Source organism: Molothrus aeneus, chromosome 6, assembly GCF_037042795.1.
Source record: "Molothrus aeneus isolate 106 chromosome 6, BPBGC_Maene_1.0, whole genome shotgun sequence".
Taxonomy (NCBI): Eukaryota; Metazoa; Chordata; class Aves; order Passeriformes; family Icteridae; genus Molothrus; species Molothrus aeneus.
This window is the reverse complement of record NC_089651.1, coordinates 10,261,648-10,274,819: the sequence shown is the minus strand read 5'-3', so window position 1 is coordinate 10,274,819 and position 13,172 is coordinate 10,261,648. Positions and strand designations below refer to the sequence as shown.

The following is a 13,172-nucleotide window of genomic DNA, read 5'->3' as shown; positions in this document are numbered from 1 at the left end:
GGCCTTGGCAGCTCCAGGGGAACAGCTGGACTTGATGATCTTGAGGGTCTTTTCCAACCCAAAAGATTCCATGATCCTATGCAATCCAGACATGAAATGGATCTGGAGCAGGAGAAGCCCCCTGCCTGCAGCAGAGCAAGTGTCACTACCCCAGCTCCAGCCACACCACAGCCCGCAGGCTGGGACAGCTGGGCTGGCTGGAATGGGCAGGATGAGAGAGGCTGGAGGCAGGGGGAGGTTTGGGAAGTGCAGCAGGTTCAGAGCTCCACCTACCTGCAGTACTCTGCGAAGGTCAGCACGTAGCACTTCTCCTCGATGCAGGCGACGCTGTTCTCGTCCTGGTGCCGCGACGCAAAGATCTCATTCTGTGCGAGGAGGGGAGGGGACAGACAGGTCACCCAGCTGGCCCGGAGCCCCGGGAGGCACGGCCAGCTCCACACCCTCACCCACTCAGAGAGGGAACGGGGAGCTCTGCACCTTCACCCATCACCTTAACGTGGAGTCACCAAAGCACGCCCATGGTGAATACTCTTCAGAGCCAGTGTCCCACGTAACCCAGGTACCTGCCATGTGCTCTGTGCACCACATTTTATCCAGCAACAGTGAGCAAAGGATTCTCCCACCATCTCACCCTGTCCAGCACATTTTATGAGACTAAGTGCTCCAATACTCCATGAATTTCCAATGTCACAAAGCTCTTCAGCAGCAAGGCCATGGCTGGCTGCACCCCTCGGTCTCCCCTTTCCTTCTGGATTCTCTAATCCATCTTTATATCTTAAAAACTTAAAGAAACCCTTCTTATCCAACCACTTCCTCCTCCCAATTCAATTAAAAAGGCTGGTTCAGTGAGAGAAGTAGCAACAGCCTTTTTCAGAATCATGGAATAGAATCCTGCTATGGTTTGGGTTGGTAGGGACCTTAAGGATTATCTCATTCCACCGCCTGCCATGGGCAGGGACACCTTCCACTAGACCAGGTTGCTTCAAGCCCCATCCAACTTGGCCTGGAACACATCCAGGAAGGATCAGCCACAACCTCTACTGGCAAGCTCCTCTTCAAATTTTCCCAGAGTAATTTAGGGAATTTGGCTCTGCAGCAGGCAGGATTGGTTATACACAGGGTAACCCGGACAGAGCCACTGAGAAGAATTTCAGGTATGGTTAGATCAGCAGAGGTGATCTCTGGGAACATGGATGCCCTGCACAAGTCTGGAAATATTCCCTGCAGGCTCCATTTCTGCTTTGCTGGAAGGGAAAACTCACAAAAGGGTGAACATCTGGGGACAGGGTTGATCAGGGACACTGGGAATGCCACACCTGCCTTCTGCACCTTGGGGTTCTGGTTTACTCCTCGAGTCAAAACTACCTGAGTCACCCTGGCAAGCCTGGCCCAGCCCTCAGCCCAAGCTCTCTCTTGTTTGAAGAATTGTGTAATTTAAATGGGTTTGCAAAAACCTGGCTTAATTCCTCCTGGCATTCTACCTGGACTGAAATGCAACTGGATACACTCACCTTTCATTTATAAAGTGCCACATTTTGGTTTAGAAACTCACCTGTGCCCTGCAAACAAGGCAGCTACAATTCCCTGGCTGCTCTCAAACCCTCCATCCCTTTTTATTTAAAAAAAGTAATGGAAATTAAGAAAGTTTTTAAAATTGGGTTGAACACAGCAGTGAATTCTTCATTCCCAGTTAAAACCAGCTTGTTCTGTCACCCAACACAAGCCCATGCAAAGCAGAGCAAGGCATGAAGTCACAGTGATTCACACGTTTTTTTCTTTAAAAAGCAACTCCATTATCCTGGTACAGCATCCTCAAGCCAGACTTTAGTTCTCAGCATAAATCTATGCAGGGCAAGGATGATGCATCCATGTTTCTGTACAAAACTAACACGTTTTTGGAGTTTAAGAAGCAGATTAAGGGATTTATTAAAAGGCAGCACATGACACAGGCACTTCAGTTTCCTGCAAAATGGCAGCAGGAGCTTTTGCATCAGGCTCTGCAGTCCTGTAGGAATTAGAATGTGCTTTTGGAAGGTGTCTGATCTTGATTCAGTATAAACTTTTTCTTCCTTATTCTTAAGGCAACAGTCAAAATTACTTTTTACCTAATATATGGAATTTTCTCAGATTAAAGGGAGAAACATCAACATCAGCAGTTTCTGGCAGAGCCTCCATGTAAGGAACTCAGCAGCTTTTTTGAGAGCCCAATTTTCTCCACAGGACAATAAATCTGGGGGAAAAGCCCAACTACAGGACACCACCACTCAACACATCTGGCAACAGTAGCATCACAGCCAAGAGCTCTCTGCTGTACTCAGCTGGAGGCCACCCAGGAATGCAGGGAGATGTTGGGGCAGTGCTCCCCTCCCGCTGCAGGAGCAAGAGAGCCCAGGATGCCCTGCCCCATGGGGACTCACCTGGTGCATGCTGGGGTTGCGGCCTCCCTGAGTGTGCTCTGGTCTGTAATACCACAGGAGGCTCATCATCAGCTCCCCTGCAACAGCACAGATGAAAACAAGTCAAGCCTCAGCTTCTCCGAGTGTTTTCCTACTCATTCCCAGCTTCCTCCTGCTGCTCCATCCCCTTCATTCCCACAGTGCTCATGGAGAGGCAGCTGTGGCTGATAAATATTTCATGCTGAACTAGGTGTCCCTTTGTTACAGCAAGAAGCTGCATGGAGTCGGTCATGTTGCTTTTCCACTACACCTTCGCCTCCTTCTACTCAGGTTACAACATCCCAAGGAAGTCAGGCACAAAAAACTCCCCAAAGATTCAAGAATCAAATGTTTTCACCTGCAAAAAAAAATCGATTCAGCACACAAGCTGGAAAAGATACTCGTCCAAACTTGCAGCATTGATTCCCAGGTTCAGAGCAAATTGCTGCTGCACTGACACAACCACACTGAGCCTCACCACGCCTCGATTTATGTCTTTTACACAGAATTTTTGGGGTTTCTTTTCCCCCCTTTAAAGCACAACCTCTACTTTAAAGCATTTGGCTCAGCATCCTTGGCTCAGGGATTGCCAGTCAGACACCAGATCTCACCATAAGGCCCCACAAATCCCATCCCCAGCTCTACTGGGGTCCATCAGAGCTGCTGCAGAAGAGCCCTGTTCCCAACAGCTCCCAGACCAGATGTTGGATTGGAGCAAACAGCAGCTCCCCCGATGTTTGAGCAATGAAATAATATGGGAAAAGGCTGCTAAGATGGGCACTTGGCAAATATTCCGTGCTTCCATATCCAGGAAGATTTCCATTTATCAGCCCCAGACGAGTGATTAAGGAGCATTTCAGTTCCTGGAACAATCCAAATGGAAGCCATGGCGCTCATCTCCTCTCCATCACCCTGGTACCCGAACCAGCCTGCAGCTCTCCCTAGATCCATTCCTTCCCTGCTTCCAGCTCTGTCAAGCACACACACACACACACTGTCCTGGCACAGTACCTGTCTTGGGGTCCTCCCAGAGTGCAGAGATCTTGGCGACGTAGGGCATGGATTTCTTGCGGGGCCCGGATTTGAGGAGCACGGTGTCCCGCACCCGGATGATCTCCCCGTCCCTCTCCACAGCCTGGTAGCTCTTGCGCACGGCCGGCTCCGGCTCGTTCTGCACACACAGGAACCAAAACAACCCAGTCAACAGGCAAAGAGTGACTTCATGCTTCTCTTCCATAGTGCTGGCAGTGAGAGGCAGCTCACCAGGGGGACAGCACATCTCACAAAAGCCCTAATTGCTGAAATTAATACTCTGATTTCAAATGAAAACACGCTCACTCCTTCCATTCTGCACACAAAACCACAATCTTCAGGAAAATCACCTTTCCACCTGCCTACCTGGAGGTCTGCTTTTTCTTCCCATTCAAAGGCACTGAAAATTGTGTTTTGGATGCTTTTTCTCTGATACAAACATGGTAAAAACCCAATAAAATATGAAATATTTGACAAAAGCAGGGCAGGGAGTGGCAGGGAGGCCGTGGCACAAAGCCTTCCTTAGCAGGACTGCCAATGATTCCTTTGTACCCTCTGACAGTACGACATAATCACTTTTGGGACTATGAACCAGGCGGTTTTAGTTTGCTTTTGCTCTGAGTTTCATTTCAGAATGCCTGAGCAGGATGGTTTAACCTCCTGCCAGATCTCCCAGGCAGGATTGGAAGCATCTTAAGGAGATTAATGCCTCACTGCTCCTTTGGGGTGTGACAGCCTGAGGGGTGGATGCACAAGGCCAGTCCCTGGCCTTGACAGGCTTCATTCTGGCACAGTCCTTGGCACCTGGACACAGCCCCAAAGGCTAAAAGCTCCAAAACCTGCCCTGGCTGCTGCTCCTGGCAGCCCGAGGTTGTGCCACCACACCAAGCAGCAGCACAGATCCTGCTTCAACCGTGGCCCTCCTTCCTCCTGACATCTACTGCACATCAGTGCCTTGTCCCACCTTCCTAGACACCACGTGGGGCCCATTTCAAGCTCTTATGCTTTAATAAGATGAAGGATATTGCCTTCTCTCACAATTGAAGCAGACTTGACTGGACCTAATTGAATTCTCTGGCAGGAAATCTCCCATCTTACAGGAACCAGTCTCTGCCCCTGAATGCAACAAATGGGAAAGTACAGGCAGGAAATCCCTGGAGAAGCAACTGGCCACGCCACCATGCAAGTTACAAGAAAGGGGATTTCGAGTGCTAGAAAAATTCCACCTGGGAGCCACTAGACTATCTCAGTCCTCTGTGTGCTGGGAGATTCTTGTGGGGCTACAGACACTCTAAGTGAGAGCCACCTTATGAGAGCTGCCTCTAGATGTGCCCCTTATAATTGAGGCTACAACAACCCTCAGCTTCTCAGACAGGTTTGCCCTACCCAAGAGAAAGCAGCTGGAGGATGATCCCAGTAGGATGGACTCCCACGTGCCTCGGGTGCCACCCTTGTACATGCCGGAGCTGGGAGGATCCGTCACCTTTGAGCTGAGGCCAGCACAGGAGCAGCAGGTTCTCCTCCCCTCCCAAACCACACTGTGCAAGGTAACAGCAGGACACGCAGGGAACAGAGCCAGCAGTGCCTCTGCTCCCATCAGAATTCCACCGGGAGGTTCTAGACAGCACCTAGTGACCACCTCCAGCTGGAAGAGGGCCCCACAACTCCCAAGCCTTCACACCTGGAGGCTCACAGGCGGCTGTCCCCGCCCAGCCCCAGCACTCAGACACCTACCACGACGTAGACAGCCTTCTCGCAGGCCGTGCCCACGGGGATCCAGCCGTTGGTGGCTCTGCGCCGGCCGATCCGCTGCTGCTTGGGGTGGGAGTGGCCGCCCGCCGCTTTGCTGTTGGAGGCGTGCAGGCAGCCTGGAGTATTCCGCAGCCCCGACTTGGAGCCGCTGGGGGGCTTGGAGCTCTGAGGACATTCTCGGGCCATGGTCTGAGGGTCAGAGTTGGGGGTCTGCAGGTGAGGAACGGGCTCTGCAGCTGGCGGCACGCTGGGCACGGGACATCCTGAGAGCGGATGGGCAGGCGACGCGGGGTGTCCTGCCACCGGGATTGTGAGGTTCAGCTGGTCCAGAGACTTGCAGCCTTCTAAGGGAAGGGAAGAAATGAGTGACGGATCTCATCTGGAACATAAAGCAACTACACAGCCGGGACTGTCCCACACCGTGGCCGCTTTTGCCCGAAATCCCCTTTATTGCATTATAGCTGTAAAGACTCTCCAGGCTGTAATTTCATTTTGCACTGTCACTGGATTGTAAAAGCAAAGCCATTTCCGAGCTTGCGTGTTCCAGTGCTCCGCAGATGACACTGCACCACAACAAACCCATCTGAATCCCAAGTAATGCCAGCCAGGAATACACACAAGGTTGGCCAGTGTCCAAAGCAGTTCCAGCCTGTCAATATGTATAAAAGAAATAAAAGGCTTATCGAAACAATGAGAAGGATTAAATCACGCTGCCAAAAGCAGCCAGCCTCTTTCAAAAAGCCAAATTCTACTAATCAGGGAAAATTGAGAAGATTCTCCAAATTAAGTCCAGAAAGATGAAACAAGGTGGAACACAACCACAAGATGCTGCATCCTCAGCAAAACTGTGTCCCTGCAGCAGACACAGGAACCTCAGCAGGTTGGAATTTGGCTGACGCTGCTTCTCAGAGCATCCCAGAAATACATTGTTCCACTCAGGAGTCACAAACAAGTCTCAACCCAGGCCAAGGGAAGAACCAGTTGTAATTATGCCCTATCAGCAGGAAAAGAGCTCCCGGACCAACACATCATGCACCCCTGTTCCCTAACGGGAGACTGTGCTTTTTGGGGTGACTAAAGCACAGCTCCAGTCAGGCTCCAGGAGATGCCTCAGACCAGAGCTTACAAATCTGAAGAGAGAATTCCACCCAAAGCCACACAGCTCCAGCCAAAGAACTGCTGGGACTCCTGCCTCCCCACCTTACCGTCCCTAAGGGCTTCAGCCAAGCCACTCTGGACCTGTGAGTGCAAGGGATGCCACAGATCATCCTCATCAATCAGTCAATCAATCAATCAATCAATCAATCAAATCAAATCAACCCCATGTAGCAAATGCCACAAGAACCCCAGGCACTGGCAGGCACAAGACACATGGAGGAAGGAATCACCTCTCAGGTATTTTGCTTACAAAAGCAGCTTTTAAGCTTGAGCTAGAGCAAGATAAAGCTTCACAAAAATCTTTATTGAACATCAGAGCCCTGGTGCAGAACTGCTCTTGCTGGCACCCCGGGGACTCCTTCCTTGGTCACACACACTTCAGCCTCTCCAATGGCACTGGCACTAAAGCAGCTCTCACAGCCTGTCCCAGCTCCTTTCCACCACTCTGCTTCCACACTGCCCAACCACTGCCCAAGATCACAGCCCAGTCTCTGGATTTGTACCACACAGACACTGATATTTCCCTACAAACACCTGGAAGACACCAAATCAGACAGATGTAACACACAGCATTTGGCATGTCAGGCTGGATCCGTGTCTGATGGGAGCCTGGTGCTTGCAGCCAAAGTGCTCCTTCAGTTCACTCTAGGGAAGGAAAATATTTCAGAGGTGCATAATTATATAGAAATCAATCCCTAAGGCACCATCAATATTCTCTGAGACCTCCTTATATTCTTCAATCCACAAACGAAAATCTCAATGATTCTGGTGTTATAGGTTTTTAAATCCAAGTTGTTCCCAGCAAGGAAATCACAGCAAGGGAGATCTCAGTAGCGGGGTGACACATTAGCAAATACCCACTCCTGGAACTGCTGCTGCCCTTGCCAGCACCAGGAGAAATCACAGAATCCACAGGGAGGGCTGAGCTCTGGAAAATACTCTGTCTGCACTGCCTGCATCCTTCTGGGTGCACAAAATCAGAGGCACTAGCATGCAAAAGCTGAGGAACAAAGTAGACTGGTATGACCTCGGGGCGCTACACAGAAACTGTCAGGCAAGAACACACTGCTGAGCTGGTTGTCTTGTGAGCATTCCCCTTTCAAGAGCTCTGAAGCCACCAGCAAGCCCTGTCTGGCTGCTGCTGTAGGAAGCAGCACCATGACAGCGGGGATATTTCGGGAAAACAGAAATTACACTTCAACCAAACACTCCTGAGCTTCAGCAGCTTCCTACAACGGGAGATGACAAAGCCTCGCTTGAACCAAAACTCCATCCACCTACCTGAAAATCTGTTCTCAGTGGGTAAGTCATGCCAGCTCTTGGCTGGAACACGTGGTTAGTGGAAAGATCCCACGCTGGCACTCCCAGCAGCTGGAAAGCAGCCTCCTCTACAGACCAACTGTTTGCAGCACTGTCCAGCCTGGCGTTACACACAGCACTGGTGTCTGATAACCCCCACACAGTACTCCACTTTTAAATATTTAAAAAGGTATTTTTCAATGGCAGAGGCAAAGCTCCAAGATAAAACAGGAAGTCTGAAAAGCAGGCGGGGACAGAGGAGAGGTGGGCAGGTAAAGATATTTCCATACCCCCTTACCCCTCCTCATTCCAGTGTTTCATTGTCAGACAGAGAGCAAAGATGGGCTCAAGAATTCCCAAACTAACAGTGTGCCTGGCACTTAGACCACCACAGTGAAACTCCCTATGCAGCCCTGCCAGCTCTGATCAATCCATGGAATCCAAAAAGCCTGCAGCCCCGAGCTGGCACTACTAGAGTCTAACAGCAGAGGCAATGCCTGCTTCTCCACAGGCTCTGTGAGGATGCCTCAGCCCCCAGAGCGAGGCTTTGGGATGGGAGTAACTCATCCTGGTGTGCTCCCGACCCTGGGCTCAGCGTGGCACAGCGGGATGGCGTGCAGGAACTGAACCCTGCTCGTTTTACACAGATCAAAGCTCAGCCTCAGCTCCAGCGTGACAAACCGTGAGTCAACTTCTCGCTGCCAAAATCCTTTCACCGATTCTCTGCTTTCCACACCAACAAGACCTTTCAGTGGGAAAAACCCCCCGGGCAAAAAAACGGGGGAAGGGGAGGTGGAAGGCGGATCCCTTCCAAGCCGCAGCTCGGCTGTGGAGCTGAGAACTGCTCGCAGAGGGAACCAGCCTCCAGGCAAGCAGGCACCGCGCCGAGCCACCCTCTTCTCCCAGGAACGCCGGCCGGGATTTGCGTGCACTTTGCACCTTACCTGCTGCAAAAGGCATTTTGTAGGGGTAGCTGTTCCGTCCCGCATGCACGCTGCCGATCCTGCCCTCCGGCACATGCACCACGCCGCAGACGCTGTAGCTGCTCACGGCTGCTCCCTCCCCGCAGCAGTACGGAGAGCTGCACCAGTGCAGGGGCTGGAAATGAGCACCTGATGGCAAGGAACCGGAAGATACCAGGAGCCCCTCGCAGGTCGCAGCCTGCGACAGCTCGTCCTTGGGATAAATGGAGCAGGGGGAATAGCCACTGTATCCGCTTTGGCCGTAATAAACATAAAACCCGTTCAACGGAGTCAGATCTGAGGATTCATAGAGACATCCACAATCCGCGTGATTCCCGGGCACAGGCAAGGGAGGGAACTGCTGCACGGGAAAGGAAGGCTGATGAAATTCCTGTTTGGGGGTTGGGGATTTCTCTCCAGGTCTTCCATACTCCGGCTTCATGGAAGCTTGTCCTCCCATGAGCAAAGGCAGTCTGTGGTAGAAGCCCTCCGTGCTGGCGTAGGAGCCAGACAGCGACTCGTAGGGGACGGGCTCTGTTGTCCCATAGAGCCTGGAAGAGTCCCGCTGCTCCCCTTTCCCAAACGTGCCCAGGGTCTGGCCTTGCCAGCCGTGCTGCCCATCCATTTTTAAGCTAGCCACTTCCTTCTTGGATTTGACACAGTTCTTCCGTCCGGCTTTGGCCCATTTGAGTGTAGATTTCGAACAGTGGTTCTCGGACTTGCCCTCCCCGTCTGATTTACTCCTCTGTTTCAGGGGTTGGTCTTTCTCGTGGGTCAGCTTCAGGAAGGCCACGGCATTCAGGCTGGCCAGTCTCTTTGGGGTGGGATGGTAGGAGATGGCACCATCCTCCCTCTTTGCCCCATCATCAAAGACCTCATCCAGCGAATGCTCACAGCTATTGCATTTCTGACTGGGCTCATGCCGGTTCTTTCCTTTCCCTGTTTTCACAGCCGGTTTTTCCAGGGCAGGCCAGTTGTCACCGGCTTTGCACTGCAAGCCCTTGAGGGTACAGTCCCCAGCAGCCTTCCCAGAGTCCCTGCGGAAGCGCCTGCCGGATAACAAGCCATCGTCCCGTTCGAACAGGAGGTTGTTCACCGCCTCGGCGTTCAGTGAGGCCAGCCGGCGCTTCCTGGGCTCCGAGGGAGCAGGATTAAAGTCCTGCTCCGGCCCGGGATAAGTTACTGTGCACTTCTCCCCGGATGAGTCACTCTTGCCCGCTCCCACAGGCTGAACTTGTTCTGAGAACAAAGCAGATCCCAAACCCTCAACCCAGCTGGCAAGGTGCTTTTTTTTACAGCTCGGGGTCTGTTTGGACAGAGAGCCAGCCACATCCTCCAGCCTGGTGAGGAGGACCTTGCAGGTCTTTTTGCTCACCGAGGGGAGCAGCCGCCTCCGCAGTGGGTATGTCTTTCGCACTTCGCGCAACCTCTTGCTTTTGTTATTCCCTACAAACCCACTGGGACACTTTGGAGCCTTCGAGGCATCTCCATCCCGCTGCTCTGCGTTGGCCCTGTCCATCCTCCTGCTGCCTGTTGGCGACGAGGCCTGGCCAGCAGAACCAGCTGGATGTTTCAGAAGGAAAAGTTGTTTTTTCCGGGCATGCGTCATAGGATCAATGTCCAATCCTGGGAACGAACGGGAGAAAACATCTATTAATATCGCTGAGAGGGTCCCATCTCCTCACAAAGCACCAACTGCCAATTAGGAAATATTTGGGGAAGCTTGTTTCTATACAGCAGAGTCTATTTGGGTGATGGCCAGTTAAGCCAATTAAGAGACAGGATGCAATTAGATGTGGTTTAATATTAAGCCATGGAACACGACAGTAATTAAAAGCAAGGTGGTGATGGCAAATGCCACAGCAGCTGGGGAAAGCTGGGTCCGTACAGAGAGCTGTCCACCCAGTTCCCTCTTCCACTGATGCTGTTCCTAACATCTTACAAATTCCCATCAAATCTCCAAAATCTGAAGGCTGGTCCAGGGCACAGAGCAGAAATAACCCCCGGCCTGTGACTGCCTGCATGTTGATACAGGCAGGCTGTTCCAGTTTCATTTTCTGAGACAATTAGGCAAAAGAAAAACAAAAAGTCCACCTACTCAGGTGAAAAGAAAACTTGGGCTATTAAGCAGAGACCTGCCAACATTAATAAATTAAATACATGCAAATCTCTGTGCAGGTTGGAACCTGGCTGCCCACTGCTCTTGTCATTCCCTGTAGTTGTGTTTTATAAAAGCTGTGGGCATTGAACACCAAATCACAATGGGCAGAGGGGCCCCAAAGATACATTCATGGCAGGAAAAAGAAGCCTGGGCTTCCTGAGTTATCCGGCACCCAATTTTTAATTAAGAAATTCTGCAGTCTACAGCTTGGAGGTCCAAGGCTGAGACAGGATATGGCTGGGTGATACCAACCTACAGACATTAAAAATGTCAGTGTAAATGAGTGATAGTGGAATAGATTTAATGAAGTCTGTCTCTGAGCACCAGAAACAGCAGCAAAGGACAATTACTTTCATTCAATGATATTTACAAAATGGTCAAATTCCATTTATTGGCAGCAAAGAGCTGATCTTTTTATCAGCATCCACCTAGGATGGGTTTGCTCTTCCCTGCAATCAGGATTCAGGCTGTAACTCCCCTCAATTGACACTGGTCTGCCACTTTTGAGGCTTTTAATTAAAGCTCCTACTGCTTTGGCAGTGATTAGAACAAAGCTCCCGAATTACAAGAACTGTTCATTTGATATGGTTTAATCAAGCTGATAATTAGATTATCTATTTGAAATAAGCCCAATGTGTTTTAATTGCCTTACTTATATATGCATTAACTAAGGGAAATTCAGGAATTGAAACCCGCTGGGGTTTGCATGGTGCTTTTTTAGATGTCATCCTCTTGGCAATGTGTTTTTGGGGTGACTGAGTTCCTTCACCCCCTTAAACAGGGTATATCCCATGGCTGGTGCCCCAGGAGGAGAGCTTGGTGGGGAACAAACACTTATATATGTCTACATTTTTCTTATTAGAAAATCAGGCTCTGGGAATTAGGAGGATCAAGTCAGATAGAATTTCCTCCAGAATTGAATTATTCTTGCACAAAAGGCTAAACTGACCACATGCAACCTCTGGAGTTTGGAAGAGGAGTACAATTTTTAAAAATGGATCAGGCAGAGCAGGATTTGGCAGAGGCAGAACAGGTATCCAGCAGAATGTGCCCTGGGGAGGACAAGTCTTCCCAGGCTATATGGACCAATGATTTCCTTGCAACTTTCATCCTATTTTCTACTGTCCCTACTGAGAGACTGAGCCTCTGGTAAAAATCCCAAAACAAAAAACCATGGTTTGCCTTAAACCCAGCATCAGGCACCTTGGTCTTCTCAGGTTTCCAAAGGCAGGAGCCTGACCCAGCCTAGTACCACACGTCCTGGGGGATTTGTGCTCTCATGAGTTGGAGTAACTGCTAAAAACTGGGTGCTGTAGCTGTGACTGTTCGTGCCATAGATGCTCTAAAGTTAGGAAAAGGCTGGGAGAGACTGAGGGAAGGGGGTGTAAGAGAACTGGGATTGTTCAGCCTGGAGAAGCTTTGAGGTGACCTAACTGTCCATTCCAGTAGCTGAAGGGGCCTACAGGAAAGTTGGAGAGGGGCTTTGAACAAGGGCCTGGAGTGACAGAACAAGGGGGAATGGCTCCACCCTGACAGAGGGCTGGGTTAGATGGCCTATTAGGAATAAACTCCCTGTGAGGGTGGTGAGACCCTGACAAAGGCTGCCCAAAGAAGCTGTGCCTGCCCCATTCCTGGCAGGGTCCAAGGCTAAGTTAGATGGGGCTTGGAGCAACCTTGGATAGTGGAAGGTCTCCCTGCCCATGGCAGGGGGTGGAACTGTTTGAGCTTTAAGGTCCCTTCCAACCCAATCCATTGCAGGATTCTATGATTCAGTGCCAGCACATATGGAACAAAACCTATCCTCAGTATGAACTACTCAGAGGTTTTTCCACACCTCCACAATCACCTGCACTGCATGGATTGCTTTGTGAGGGGGATGCCCCTGCTCCCAGCTCACCTGGGATCCAGCAATCCCTCCTCTTCCCTCAGCACAACACAGAGACAGAGCTTTTGAACACAACTCAAACTCAGCCCTCTGACAGGCAAATGCATCATTCCTCAAAATTAGAGTCCTGCCGAGTTTCCTTCTAGCGACTATTGTGCTCCTGCCAGCTGGGAAGGGAGAGTGGCAGAGCTCTTCATCCTCTCTCCACCTTTGTATTGCTTCACAAAGCACAGAAAAACTGCCTGTGCCCAGAAGTCTCCAAGAAAGTGCGAGACAATGTGAAGAACTGAAAGATACTTAAATCAGAACCACCCATTTATTGCTCGTGGCTGAGGAACTGGATTAATGGTGAGAAGACATTGAGGCATTGGAAATTAAAATTTCAAGCAGCTCAGTCTATCCAGCTGCATGCAGAGTCCACCAAGCACTTTAAAGCTAGTTGGAATTGCTGCCTCCTTATCATACAAATCACAGAATGGTTTGGATTG

General features: G+C 50.6%; 1 protein-coding gene across 2 annotated transcripts in view; it reads right to left on the bottom strand.

Annotated features, from left to right (window-relative positions):
- Positions 1–13,172, bottom strand: part of BAHD1 (bromo adjacent homology domain containing 1) — a 35,272-nt gene that overhangs the window by 5,111 nt on the left and 16,989 nt on the right. The window contains exons 2-6 of one of the 2 annotated variants that reach the window (XM_066552486.1): positions 8,621–10,264; positions 5,202–5,563; positions 3,447–3,606; positions 2,418–2,494; positions 274–365 (exon numbers count right to left, since the gene is read on the bottom strand). In XM_066552486.1, coding sequence (XP_066408583.1) covers positions 274–365; positions 2,418–2,494; positions 3,447–3,606; positions 5,202–5,563; positions 8,621–10,247 — 2,318 coding nt within the window. In that variant the 5' untranslated portion in view covers positions 10,248–10,264. The remainder of the gene's footprint in view (positions 1–273; positions 366–2,417; positions 2,495–3,446; positions 3,607–5,201; positions 5,564–8,620; positions 10,265–13,172) is intronic. The other variant, XM_066552485.1, reaches the window with a different exon arrangement.